The sequence below is a fragment of the Orcinus orca genome, chromosome 13, assembly GCF_937001465.1.
Source record: "Orcinus orca chromosome 13, mOrcOrc1.1, whole genome shotgun sequence".
Taxonomy (NCBI): Eukaryota; Metazoa; Chordata; class Mammalia; order Artiodactyla; family Delphinidae; genus Orcinus; species Orcinus orca.
In genome coordinates this window covers 754621-769365 of record NC_064571.1, presented here as the reverse complement: position 1 = coordinate 769365, position 14745 = coordinate 754621, and the positions used below count along the sequence as shown (strand labels likewise).

The 14745-nt window shown below is 42.0% G+C and overlaps 1 protein-coding gene across 14 annotated transcripts in view; it reads left to right on the top strand.

Annotated features, from left to right (window-relative positions):
• The window catches only part of CCDC138 (coiled-coil domain containing 138), a 47631-nt gene that overhangs the window by 15812 nt on the left and 17074 nt on the right, over positions 1–14745 (top strand). For 13 of the 14 annotated variants that reach the window (XR_007470950.1, XR_007470951.1, XM_049696168.1 and 10 more), the window contains 3 exons: positions 605–769; positions 5990–6106; positions 13892–14084. Coding sequence is in view for 12 of the 14 variants with exons in the window: in XM_049696168.1 (XP_049552125.1) it covers positions 605–769; positions 5990–6106; positions 13892–14084 (475 nt within the window). In the remaining 2 variants the exon portion in view is untranslated. The remainder of the gene's footprint in view (positions 1–604; positions 770–5989; positions 6107–13891; positions 14085–14745) is intronic. The other variant, XM_049696169.1, reaches the window with a different exon arrangement.

Sequence of the window (14745 nt, the reverse complement as noted above, 5' to 3'; positions counted from 1 at the left end):
TTGAATTGAAGTGACTGAAAGTGATTTGAAGGAACACGGAAATCAGCTTAGTTGAATTTATAGTTTTTTCATGGCAGTTTGCTCTTCTTTTCCTCCCATTTTGGTGGACTCTCAGAGAACAGGATTTCCAGGAAAAATTTTTCATACCTACTTATAGAATGTTACGGTGTAAAGGAAAAAGAAGATATGAAGTTTCATCGTGGAAATTGTTTAGCTTTTGAGACCTTTAAATTTGTTCAAATCTGTTAGTTATGGTGGCTCATGCTCTTGAGTTAAGGCCAATTTTACTCTTCTCCATTATCAAACTCGGGTAAAGAATTTTAATGAAAATTCTCTCTTTCGGTTATAAGGTGCAGTTCTTTCAATTTCCTTGTTATGGTGGGTTTCTCCCCTTCTGTCAACCAGCATTTAACATGTTTCTAATATTAATTAGAGATATTTGATTTGGAATTTCTTTCATTTGGAGAAGATTTGTCATCCAATACATGTTTTAGTGTTTTAGATAAATTATGCCATAATCACTTACCAAATTTAAAACTTGCCTTTGAAGTTTTAGGAGGCTGTGAATTGAAAGAAGTGCTTGATTTAGTTTTTTTGCATATAGGTACCACTTAATGGACAAGTTTATGAACTTTTAACTGTCTTCATGGACTGGATTTCGGATCATCACCTTAGCAAATTGAAACATGAAGAATCTGGAATGGATGGTGAAAAGGCACTACCCACATTTGCTTCTCAGAGAAATGATATTCAGGAGAAGTGTGTGAAGGTTTGTTTTTTAATTTGAAATATATGACTCAGTAGACACGAAGATTGAAAGAGTGGTACATTTTACAAGAGAAAAAATATTGAAAGTATTTTTGATAGAAAGTCGATTATACCAATAGTCAGTTCTAAAAAGATTCATTTCAGACTTAATTCAAATTAATTCATACTAAAAAAAAAATTAATTCATACTTATATTTTTTGTAACATGATGGAAATTTCTTTTTAAAGGCAGACCAGAAATTGAAAACCTACTCCAAAAATGGCAAAATAATTGTGTATCAGAGTTAGGCAGATAATCAGTGATAGGAACAATTCCTGATACACATCATTTTAGGATCCAAATCCCACTAAAATAATTTTATTTTGCCTTTAGTCATGAAGGGTTAAATAGTATTTTCAAGGGGCTTCTCATTAACAAAGAGCAATGACCATTTTCTTAAATTACAGACATTAATTTGGATATCGATACTCAGGATTTCCAGTCAGTATAAATTGTCATTAGAGATTGACGGTTGCATTCTACAAGAAATACATTAAAACTCTGAAGAGTGGATATCTAAAGTTGTTTGTTTGGTTTAACGAATTAATAAATACAGGCCAGGGTTTCATTTGAGGAAATTATTTCCGGTTTTCATCCTTACCTAAAAAGCTTCTTCTAAATGCTTTTTGTGCTAGGCAGGATAATGGTCCCGGAGATGTTCATAACCTAAGCCCTGGAACCTGTCAGTGTGTCACATTTACATGGAAAAAGTAAATTAAGGTTACTAATCAGCTGACCCTCAAGTAGAGATTAATCAGGATGATCTGAGTGGGTCCAGTAATCACGTGAGCACTTCAGGCCAGACAAAAGAGGCAGAAGAGTAGGTGAGACACTCAGTGCATCCTCGCATCCCCAGTGGCTTTGAAGATGAGGAAGAGGGGGCTTCCCTGGTGCCGCAGGGGTTGAGAGTCCGCCTGCCAATGCGGGGGACACGGGTTCGTGCCCCGGTCCGGGAAGATCCCACATGCCGCAGAGCGGCTGGGCCCGTGAGCCATGGCCGCTGAGCCTGTGCGTCTGGAGCCTGTGCTCCGCAATGGGAGAGGCCACTGTGGGAGAGGCCCGCGTACCGCAAAAAAAAAAAAAAAAGTGAAGTTTGAGTCAAAACATTTTTTTAAACTTTCATGCTTCAAACTATACTATCGTGAGAGTCAAAGGCAACCCAATGAATGGAAAAAATATTTTTCAAATCAGATCTGATAAGGGACTTCCATCTTGAGTACTTAAACAAAAAGACCTTACAACTTAGTAATTAAAGACAGCCTAATTGAAAATGCTCAGCGCATCTGAATAGACGGTTCTCTAACACTCACCCAAATGGTCCATAGGCGTGTCCGACGATGCTCAGCAACGTTAGTAATTTGGGGAATGCAAATCCGAGTCCCTTTGTTTTGTCACTTCACACCCCCTGGGATGGCTAAAATAAAAGAGCCAGAGAATCTCAAGCATTGACGAAGATGTGAAGAAATCGGAACTCCCGTGCGCTGCTGGTGAAAATGTAAAAAGGTGTAGTAGGAACTTTGGAAAATAGCCTGGCAGTTCCTGAGAAGATTAAACGTGGATTTACCAAACGAGTCAGCTGTTCCACTCTGAGGTGTGTACTCAAGAGAAACGCAGACGTGTGCGCGCATAGATTCATCCGTGAGTGTTCATGGCAGCATGACGCACGGTAGCCAACACGTGGAGACAGCCCAGATGCCCATCAGCTGACAGGTGGCTCGGTAAAATGGTGTATGCAGATTGCGGAATGTAACTTGGTGGTAAAAGGGGATGGGGTGTCCATGATACTACAGCGTGAGTGAGGTCTGAAACTACTGGGAGTGGAAGAAGCAAGTCACAAAAGACACGCATTGTGTGGCTCCATCTACATGGAAACCCTGGGGCCGCGCAGATCAGTGTAGAGGGAGTAGCCGAGTGGCTGTGAGGACAGGATGCTGAGATGCCTGCTAACGGCTAGGGTTCTTGGGGGGAGGGTGATGGAAATGTTCTCAAACGGAGTCTCACGGTGGTGTCACAACTCGCTGAATATACTGAAAATCACTGAGTTGTACCCTTTACATGGGTGACTCGTATGGTGTGTGAATTATATCTCACTAAAACGATCACCGGCAAATTCACCACCGCCGCCGTGAAAGGCGGGAAAGCCACCAGGCCCGCACGAGGCGCTCTTGCTCCTGGCGTCCCCTGGGTCCGTAGACCTGGGACACTCCGCCTCCTCCCCCTCCCCTCGCTTCCCTTCCCCAGCTTCATGCTGGTAACCTGGTGAACTTACTGAATATCTCACACTTCTGACTTTCCTGCGTGCTTCCTCGTGTTATGTACCTTGTTCGTGACAGAAGCACTTTATACATAGTTCTGTGTACTTTATCTTGTATACCTATGTGTGGTCCCAGTTGAAAGATTTCCCTCTGCAACGAAAGACTTTCCTTCCTTACCAGTTTTAAATACTGTAATTTAAGGGTGGGGGAATTAAGAATACAAAATGTTCCTGTGACTGTGACCTTAACAGAGTAGGTGGTTATCAAATTCTGTTCATCCACAAAAGTACTCAATTGCGGGTGTCTGTAAGTTTTCAGTTTTGCTTGAAATTTCATTCTAGAAAATAACTAAGACTAGGAGGAAATTAATGAAGAGCTTTCAGGAGAAAATAGCGTCAGGTTTATGCTTTGAAAGGGTCGTGTCTTCTGTGATGCGGCAAGAGGGTCGAAGAGATGCAAGAGTGGGTCTGGAGGACACTTAGGAAACGCAGGTGGTTCAGGGGAAGGACAGTGTGGCTGTGAGCTGGAAATGGGCCATCTAGAGAATGTTTAGGGGGGAAGATTGACGAGACTGGTGATGGATCCCGTATAAAAGGTGGGCTCTCAGGGTTGGCACCCAGGCTTCTGACTTTGCACCGGGGTGAACGTTGGTCGCGTTCACTGCAAGTAGGAAATACTACACGAGATCTGGGTTTGAGCTTCCACTGTCGGTAAGGTAGTTTTAGATGAGTTGCAGACACTGGAGTGCGTGTGTGGGTGTGGGTGTGGGTGTAGGTGTGGCTCCGGGGGCTGGGGCTCTGCGGAGAGGCCCGAGCTGGGCGTGTGGACATGGGGGTTGTGAGTCCGGACTGGCTAGCGCTGAGTCGAGGAACTCCGGTATTTAATGGTCAGGTGAATGAGGACCTGCCAGCAGGAGAGAATGGTAGTGGCCCGAGAAGTAGAGGAGAGCTGGGTGTCGCTAGAGAAGTTGGTGACACAGAAGCCAGGGTGGGGTGTTTCCGGAGGAGTGCGTAGGTCATATATGTCCTTCCAGACTCAGAGGTTTATCTTTATACCTTATTTATCACATCTGGGGTCCAATTACATATGGTTCTATATCCTAGCTTTTATTATTATTTTTTTTCAAACATTCTTTTCTTGCCATGTTTTTTTTACATCTTTATTGGAGTATAATTGCTTTACAATGGTGTGCTAGTTTCTGCTTTATAACAGAGTGACTCAGTTATACATATACATATGTTCCCATATCTCTTCCCTCTTGCATCTCCCTCCCTCCCACCCTCCCTATCCCACCCCTCCAGGCGGTCACAAAGCACCGAGCTGATCTCCCTGTGCTATGCGGCTGCTTCCCACTAGCTATCTGTTTTATGTTTGGTAGTGTATATATGTCCATGCCACTCTCTTACTTTGTCACAGCTTACCCTTCCCCCTCCCCATATCCTCAAGTCTATTCTCTAGTAGGTCTGTGTCTTTATTCCCGTCTTACCCTAGGTTCTTCATGACATTTTTTTCCCCTTAGATTCCATATATATGTGTTAGCCTACGGTATTTGTCTTTCTCTTTCTGACTTACTTCACCCTGTATGACACACTCTAAGTCCATCAACCTCACTACAAATAACTCAATTTAAAAACCCTGCAGAAAGTAGGCATAGAGGGAACTTTCCTCAACATAATAAAGGCCATATATGACAAACCCACAGCCAGCATCGTCCTCCATGGTGAAAAACTGAAACCATTTCCACTAAGATCAGGAACAAGACAAGGTTCCCCACTCTCACCACTATTATTCAACATAGTTTTGGAACTTTTAGCCACAGCAATCAGAGAAGGAAAAGAAAAAAAAGGAATCCAAATCGGAAAAGAAGAAGTAAAGCTGTCACTGTTTGCAGGTGACATGATACTATACATAGAGAATCCTAAAGATGCCACCAGAAAACTACTAGAGCTAATCAGTGAATTTGGTAAAGTAGCAGGATACAAAATTAATGCACAGAAATCTCTTGCATTCCTATACACTAATGATGAAAAATCTGAAAGAGAAATTAAGGAAACACTCCCATTTACCATTGCAACAAGAAGAATAAAATACCTAGGAATAAACCTACCTAAGGAGACAAAAGACCTGTATTCAGAAAACTATAAGACACTGGTGAAAGAAATTAAAGATGATACCAACAGAGGGAGAGATATACCATGTTCTTGGATTGGAAGAATCAACATTGTGAGAATGACTCTACTACCCAAAGCAATCTGCAGATTCAATGCAATCCCTATCAAACTACCACTGGCATTTTTCACAGAACTAGAATGTATCGCTATGGTCTTAATCTTTCAGCAAAATGACATACTGTTGAAGCAGCGTTCATAAATACCTTTTTTAAAGATTTGCATTATTTTTATAAGTTGACATTAATTAAGATATTTATGAAAGACAGACATATAAAGAGGAAAGTAAATATCAGTCCAGTTACTGAAATCTCACTGTTAATATTTTTTAAAAATATCTTATCTCTTTCAATATAAATTCATACAGACATATTTTATGTAAGTGGAATCTTATTACACTTTTTGTAACCTGCTTTTATAACCCCAGAATATGCCATGGCAATAAATATAGATGCCATTATCATTTTTAATGGTTATATATGCACCATAAGTTTATTTAACCATTTAAGATTCAGGGTGTGTTTTTATAGGTTAGTCTTAAAATCCTAGATGTGCCATTGCTGGGTCAAGGGCGTAGACACGTAATGTTTCAAGTACATATTTCCTTATTGTGCTATGTACGGTTTTAAAGTGAAGATTTTTTGTTAGAGAACTCTTTTTTCTTTTGGAAAAAGATAATTTTTGGAAAATTGTGGTAATTGATTTCAGGCATCTAAAAATAGTGTGTGTTTTTGTATTTTCCATCATTTTATCTTTAGCTTTTGCCTGTGATGACAGAGCAGCTACAGTGGATGCCTTTTGTGAATGCCAAGCTTCACGAGCCTTTTGTAAAGTTTATATATTGGTCTCTAAGGCAGCTCGATGCCGGAACACAGGTAACTGGTGAACGGGAGTCTGTCTGCAAGTACAACCCTTTTGCTCTTGATCTTACTCTCGCACAGCTTTCCCCACACGTCCTGTTCTGTTTCGGGACTTTTCCTCGCCTCCATTGCTTTGTTCACCACTTTCTCTTCTTTCCTCTTTTACTATCCTATTTCTCAATGCTGTAGATCAGATTCAGGGTGTAACATTGCTTTTGAGTTTCAGAATTGTGTAATAAGGAGTTTCACTGCGTTAGGTTATTGTTGAAACCAACTGCCCGCCCCCCGCCTCATTATTTATTTTATAGTTTTTCATATTCTTCTGAAGGTAACAGAAATTGGTTTTTTGTCTTTATGCCAGTAGACACACACTAGCTAAATGGAACAGTGATTATTAGGATAACCTAATCAAAGAGGGAAAATTATTCCAGCATCTTATAAAATGAAGGCTAGGTGTTACCAGCTCACGTAAGGGTTATTTAATCCAAATATGACGTGCATATATAACCAATTGTGCTATGAGTTGTAGTAGGTTTGTAAAATGTTACTTTCCCAGTTAGTATTGATAAATGCTGTTACAGCTTTCATTTGGTTAAAAATGGAGAAAAACAAATTAGTGCTCGGGTAGCTTACTCTTGGTCCTGTGGAGCTCAGGAAGCACACGGCTAAACTACTAAGTGCAGGACTGGTGGTTAAGTAGTGGGATGGTTGAGGTTTAGGGAAAATGGCTTTCTGAGGATTTCCTAAATATTTTGCGTTCGTGGCGCACATGAGCGAGTACGTGAGCACGTGTGCGCGTGCACACGTGCAAGCACATACACACACATACACACAGTTGACCTTAACTATGTGTCTCACCAAAGTTATAGAAATTAGCTGGTCGGTTAATGTCACTGTTGACTTTGCTGTTCACGTGATGGTTTCTGAGAAGGGTTGGCTGAGTGCTTGCTCTCAGCCGCAAAAGGCTAGACTCACAGAATTGAGTGAAACTTTGTTTTATCTTCCTTCCAGAAGAGTCTTCTCATTTTTCTTCAGATAATTTGTACTCTGTTCTTGTCTTCAGATCGCCACTCAGCACCACTCTGTGTGCACTGCCAGCCTGCACCCAATTTCTAGTGAAAAGTAGCATTCTTGCCGCTCTCCCATTCGTTTGGTCAACATTTACTGATGGGTTTTTAACATTTTAGTTTTAACAGTTGTCTAATTGCAAGTACTTTTTTCAAAATTAAGCTTTTTATTTTGAGATAGTTGTAGATTCACTTGTATTCATAAGAAATAATAGAGCGATCACTTGTTTCCATTTCCGCAAAGCTGACATACTCCAAAACTAGTTGCAGTACCACAACCATGATACTGACATGGCTATAGTCAAGGTAACAGAACAGTTTCATCACCATGAAGGTTTCTTATGTTGCTTTTTTAATATATAGACTTTATTTTTTAGAGCGAATTTAGGTTCACAGCGAAATGGAGCACAGAGAGTTTCCGTAAACCCCTGCCCCACACATGCACAGCCTCCTCACTACCAGCGTCCCACCAGATGGGACCTTTGTCACAGTCGATGGATCTGCACGTGCACGTCATCATCACCCACAGTGTGAGGTTCACATCAGGGTCATTCTCGGTGTTGTACGTTCTCTGGGTTTTGACAGATGTATCAGGGCATGTAACCGTCATTGTACAGAATAATTTGATACAAAAAATCATTTGCCCTAAAAATCCTCTGTGTTGTGCCTATTCTTGCCTTCCCCCAACCCCTGACTCTTGGAAACCACCAGTCCATTTACTGTCTGCAGAGTTTTGCCTTTTCCAGAATGTCGTAGAGCTGGGACCAGACAGTGTGTGCCCTTTTCAGACTGGCTTCTTTCCCTAGCCATATGCGTTTAAGGTTCCTCCCTGTCTTTTCATGGCTTGATAGCCCTTTTCTTTTTAGCCCTGAGTAATGTCCCATTGCCTGGATAGACCACAGTTTATCTGTCCATCACCTACTGACAGATATGTTGGTTGCTTCCAAGTTTTGGCAATTATGAATAAAGTTGCTATCACATCCATGTGCAGGTTTCTGTGTGGATATAAGTTTTCAACTCCTTTGGGTAAATATCAAGGAGCATGATTATTGGATAGTATGGTAAGAATATACTTTTTTTTTTTTTTTAAGCAACTACAAGCTGTCTTCCAAAGTGGCTGCGCTATTCTGCATTCCCACCAGCAGTGATGAGAGTTCCTGTTGCTTCACATCCTCGCCGGCACTCAGTGTTGTTTGTGTTCTGGGTTTTGGCCCTTCTAATAGTGTGTAGCAGTATCTCACGGTGGTTTTAATTTGCGTCTCCCTGATGACGTATGATGTGGAGCATCTTATGTTTGCCTGACGTCTGTATATCTTCTTTGGTGAGGTGTCCAGGTCCTTTGTGCACTTTCTAATTGGGTTGTGTATTCTCTTATTGCTGAGTTTTTAGAGTTCTTTGTATATTTGGATAACAGTCTTGTATCAGATGTGTCTTTTGCACACACTTTTGCATAAGTCCAGCTTATCAGTTATTTTTCACGGATCGTGCCTTTGGTGTTGTATCTAAAAAGTGATCACCGTACCCAAGGTGTTGTTACACCCTCTTGGAGGATTGACCTATTCATCACTATGTGATGCCCCTCCTGTCCCTGGTAACTTTCCCTGCTCTGAAGCCTGTTTTGTCTGAAAGTAAGATTTCAAAGCTCTTCCAGCTTTCTTGTGATTACTGTCAGCATGGCATATCTTTCTTTATCCATTTGTTGAATACTTTTAATCTGTATGTGCCTTTAGATTTAAAGTGGGTATCTTGTACACAGTGTATAGGGATCTTCTGTTACAGTCTCTTGTATTTGGTGTGTTTTGACTGTTGTTATTTAGGGTGATTATTGATACTGTTCGGTTAATATTTACCCAAGTTGTCAGTTTTCTGTTTGTTGACATTGTTCTTTGTTCTTCTACTCTTTTCCTTTCTTTTGTGGCTTTAACTGGACATATGATAGTCTACTTTCCATCCTTTTTAGCATGTCAATTGTACTACTTTTTTAACTCTTTTTAGTGGTTGAGTACCTTATTAGAACAAAATATTCCTAACTCTTTCCTTCTGTGTTTTATTCCTTTGTGTCATTGCTGTCATTCATTACCCCTATACATAAGCACACACACGTGTGTATATATGTTGTACACACATGCACATATAAACACACACATGCATACATAATCGAATACATTGTTGCTATTATTTTCAACAAACTGTTATCTGTTGGACCAATTAAGAATAAGAAAAATAAGTGTTTTTATTTTACCTGCACTTCTTCCTTCCCTAACGCTCTTACTTTATGTACATCCAAGTTTCCCAAGATATATAATTTCCTTCTCTCTAAAGAATTTTTGTTAGTATTTCTTGCAAGACAGGTCTACTGGTAACAAATTCCTTCAGTTTTTGTTGATCTGAGAAGATCTTTATTTCCGCTTCATTTCTGGTGGATAATTTTGCAGTATATAGAATTCTAAGTTGGCAGGTTTTTTTCCCTCAACAGTTTAAATATTTCCTTCTGCTCTCTACGTGCTTATGTGGTTTTTGAAGAGAACCTCGATGTAATTCTTATCTTTGCTCTGCTATAGGTGAGCTGTTTTCTCCTCTGGCTTCTATTAGGATTCTTTTCATTAGCTTTTCTTTCCTTTCTTTTTTCCAGCTGCGTGACATGCAGGATCTTACTTCCCCCACCTGGGATTGAATCTGTGCCCCCTGCAGTGGAAGTGCAGAGTCTTAACCACTGCATCACCAGAGAAGTCCCTAGCTTTTATTTTCTGTAGTTTATGATACACTTTGGTGTAGTGTTTTGTTTTATTTTTTCTTTTGCTACTTATCCTAGTTGGTGTTCTCTGAGCTTCCTGGTTCTGTGTTTTTGTTTCTGACATTAATTTGAGGGAGATTCTCAAGTCATTATTGCTTCAAATATTCTGTTTCTTTTTCTCTTTTCCTTCTGGTATTCCCCTTACCTGTATGTCACACCTTTTGTAGTTGTCCCATAATTTTTGTATAGTCTGTTCCATTTTTTCAGTCTTTTTTTTTTCTCTTTGCTTTTTTTTTTTTGGCAGGGGTGGCTGCGTTGAGTCTTCGTTGCTGCACGCGGGCTTTCTCTAGTTGCGGTGAGCAGTGTCTGCTCTTCGTTGCGGTGCACGGGCTTCTCATTGCAGTGGCTTCTCTCGTTGCGGAGCACAGGCTCTGGGCGCGTGAGCTTCTGTGGTTGTGGCACACGGGCTCAGTAGTTGTGACTCGCGGGCTCTAGAGCACAGGCTCAGTAGTTGTGGCACATGGGCTTAGTTGCTCCGCAGCATGTGGGATCTTCCCGGACCAGGGCTCGAACCCGTGTCCCCTGCATTGGCAGGCAGATTCTCAACCACTGCGCCACCAGGGAAGTCCCTCTGTTTGCTTTTTAGTTTCTGAAGTTTCTGTAGAAGGTATCATCAAGCTCAGAGGTTGTTTCTGGAGCCCCGTAGATTCCACTAATGAGCCCAGCAAAGCTCTTCTCCATTCTCAGTGGTTTTCATCTCTAGTGTTCCTTTTGGTTCTTTCTCAGAATTTCATCTCTCTGCCTATTTTATCCGTCTGTTCTTTTGTGTTGTCTCCTTTTTCCATTAGAGCTCTTGGCATGTTAATCATAGTTGTTTCAAATTCCCAGGCTGATTATTCCAGCATTCCTGCCGTATTCGGGTCTGATTCTGTTGCTTGCTCTGGCTTTTCAAACTGTGCTTTGCCTTTTGTGTGCCTCGTGTCTTCCTTGCTACCTGGACGTGCCGCACTGTGCCCCGGAGCTGCTGCAGATAGGCCTTCAATGCTGTGGTGGCAGGTGTGTGGAGGGGAGTGCTCTGGCTGTGTGATCAGGTCTCAGTCTTCCAGGGAGCGCGTGTCCCTGGCCTGTGAACTTCACAGGTGCTTCTCGGGTCTTCTGCCCCTGAGGTGGGGCAGGAGCGTAGAGTTCACTGGAGTTGGGTGTCATTTCCCTTCCCCTAGGCTGATTGGACTCCGATAAAACTCCAGTAGGTTAGGCTCTGGTAAAGTAGTTTTCTTGAGGACAAATCTAACACTGCACAGTGTTACCACTTTTGCTTCAGCTGTTGAACATGCCTCAAGATGAGCAGGGAAGTCTGTCTGCTCACCTGTGTTTGAGCTCACCGTGCTCTTCCTTCCCGATGTCTCAAAGCTCCTTCTTCCATCTCTCCTGTTTGGAGAACTTCCGTTAGGCAGTCTGATGACAAACTGTCTTGTCTTCTTTTTTTTTTTTATGTAATTTTTATTTTATGTTGGAGTATAGTTGATTAACAGTGTTGTGTTATTGTCATGTGTACAGCATAGTGATTCAGTTCTACGTATACATGTATCTGTTCCTTTTAAAATTCTTTTCCCATTTAGGTTATTACAGAATATTGAGCAGAGTTCCCTATGCTATACAGTAGGTCCTTACTGTTTATCTGTTTTATATGTAGTAGTATGTATATGCTAATCCCAAACTCCCAGTTTATTCCCCCAGCCTTTCCCCTTTGGTAACCATAAGTTTGTTTTCTAAGTCAGTGAGTCTGTTTCTGTTTTGTAAGTAAGTTCATTTGTATCATTTTTTTTTTTTTAGATTCTACATATAAGCGATATCATATGATATTTGTTCTTCTTTGTCTGACTTTCTTCATTTGTTTCAAAAATGTCTGTAATTTCTCATTTCGTCACAGCTCCTCTAGCGTGTTTGTCATGTTGGTGTTGGCAAGTACTGGTTTTCCTTTTTCATTCAGTTTGAGGTCCTTCTGGTGTGACTAGTGATTCTCTGTTGGAAACTGGACATCCCGGCACTGTGTCACGAGACTCCGGATGTTAGTAAACATTTTGTCTCGCCTGGCTGGCGCTGCTCTGCAGACGAGGGGCCTCCTCAGTCAAAGCCCTGGTTCCCCGCCAGCCGGTGTGGCCATGGGAGGCGGTGGGGGTGGGGCTGGGGGCGCCTCACGGCTCCCACGTGGCCTCCGCTGACGCCGCCGTTCCGCCTGGCGGGGGTGGGAGTCCCCGCCTTCCTGACGACCTTGCTGGCTTTGGGGGGCTGGGCCACGGGCTGTTCTGTGGTGTTTGGCTGGAGCGCAGTCTTGTCTGCACGTTTTTTGTCTCGCAGGTCTGCCCTTTGCCGCCCTGTGGCCAGAGATCAGCGCTTGGCGTTAGGGTGGGCATTCTCTATCCTTTGGTGGCCGCTTTTTCGGCTCCAGATCTGGGAAGTCTGAAGCCGTATTGGGTGTTTGGGGCCCCAGCCAGCCTGCTTTCTTCTGTCCGCCTTTCAGTCATCTGGTGTTTGTTTTCTGTACAATGTCCAGGGGGTTTAGTTGTCTTCAGAGCAGGAAGACTGGGGGAGGTAATACCTGCTCAGTCTTGTGGCCAGAAATCTTATTTTCTACTTTAAAAAGTTTGTTAACCTGGGGGGCGGGTCAAAGTTGTTTTTGACATGTTTTTTGCCTTATAGTAGAGAAGGCAACCTGTCCTATAAAATATGGGTGAAGTCCTGGGGCGAGCGACCCCCGTAGGCGGGTCCTGAGCCGCACTGAGCACAGGTGCGTGAGACATCACGTTCTTCAGCAGAGACTTTGGTTTCTCTTCTGTTTCCACTTAGAGGGAAGTAGTATCAACACACGTTTAGGAAAACAAAAAGCTTATTTTTAGACATAAGCAAAATTCCCTTAATCCTGTCTTCCTAATGCATTATTCTGAGTAGGATTTTGAAATATTTTCTTCTATTACCTTTGCACGCTGAGGCTTTAAAGCACAAATGTATTATCTCTTCCTAATGATATCAAAAGCTTATTGATGATATATGTGAATTAGGTGGCACTGCTTGTGCGACTCACCACATCAGTTGGCCTCTGACACTCATAAAATCTCAGTATATCTGCCTCTGATTTTATGTGCAGAAATTCTAGAGCTGATGCTTTTTATCCACATTGCAAGATCAGTGCTTATCTGGGTACAGATGGGTCAGAAATCCTCAGAAGATGGGGGAAGCCGTTACAAAAGTCAGTGATACGGGTTTATAACAAAGGGAATTTTAAGTTATTTCTGAGTGTGGCTTCAGCACTCCCATCTGCAGCAGTTTGAATGCTTTTCCTGTGTTGGCTTCTTACCGTATTTGTGGAAAACCGTCAGAGCCTGTGTTGTTTTAGAGGGAATTAATATGCCATCATTTCTGTTTTGCTCATTTTCTTGTTTGAGTTGATTCGCCCTGAGAATTGTCCATGATTCTAACCCAGCATTTTTTTCTTCTGAAATGGATAAAATGTATCGCAATCGTGGTGACATTTACCATCTGACTGGGCTGTGAAGCAGCGAGGCGCTAGATGATCGGTGTGAGCGGGCACTGGGGGATGCTGGGCTCTTCGGCAGTGGTGGAGGCGGGCAGCCCAGACCCCACAAGCCTCTCCTTGTTCCTTTGGCTGCTCTGGGCCAGAGCTCTCTCACGATCTGCTCTTAGATGTTTTGAAATGGAATCTTGTCATAGTGCTTCTCCTAATTTAATTCTTCGGAAAATTACTGTTTCTCATTTCTTAGTTGTACCCATTTCTTTTAGAGGAATATGTAGTATAAATAATTTTTTAAAGTTGATTATAAAATTACTGCTTTCCAGTCTTGCATATTTCCAGCTCCATTTGATCTGTTTTTATTAGCAAAAGATTGGCTTATTTTTGGTTCATATATTGGATTGTAGTATTTGAAATACATATTTTCTGAACCTGAGTAAGTGTACTAAGACAGTACATGTTTTTAACAGCATTCGACTATGACGTCAACATTGAGGCGACTGGGTGAAGACATATTCAAAGGAGTAGTGACCAAGGGCCTTCAGGGTAATTCTTTCGAGCATTCTGGGGAGAGTAAACCAAAGACAGCTGCTTTCTTTAAGAGCTCCAGTTTACCACTGAGATTTTTATCAACTCTAATTGTTCTCAAAACAGTCACACAAGGTAAGCTTTCAGATGTGCTTGTGGTATAATCTCTTGTCAGTAACCAGAAGAGAATCCTCTGTAGTGGAGCAGTTCTTACACTATAGTTGAATATATTTTACATTTTCAGAATGAGCTTGTAAGTTGTTTTATACTTGTGACCCACTGTTGGAAACTACTTTAATTGCTGAATTTGAGAAAAATGAGTGGTGGGTTGGCTTTGTTGCCCCTCCCAGAGGCCCTTGTTGCTGCTTTTAGATCACGTGCCCATAGCAACCTTTGCTGCCACTGCCCTTGCGTTTCCCGCGTGGTATTGAGATTGCTATTAATAGTTTACTGATTCCCACTAGAGCAGGGCCTGGCGGACTAGAGCCCATGGGCCAAATGTGGCCCACCACCTGTTTTGTCAATAAAGTTTTATTTGAACACAGTTATGTTCATTTGTTTCCTGTTGTCTCTGTTTTTGCCATATAACAACAGAGCTGAGTAGCTGGCATCAGAGACAGCCTGCCCTCCAGAGCCTATAAAGTTGTTATGTGGCCCTTCAGAGAAAAGGTTTCTCAGCCCCCACACTCGTGTGTAAGTTTACCGCCTTGTTGCCCACTGTACACCCCGCACCCAGCCTGGTGCTTGATGTATACGAGGGAACGAGGAAATGAATGCATTAAAAATGCTTCCTTCA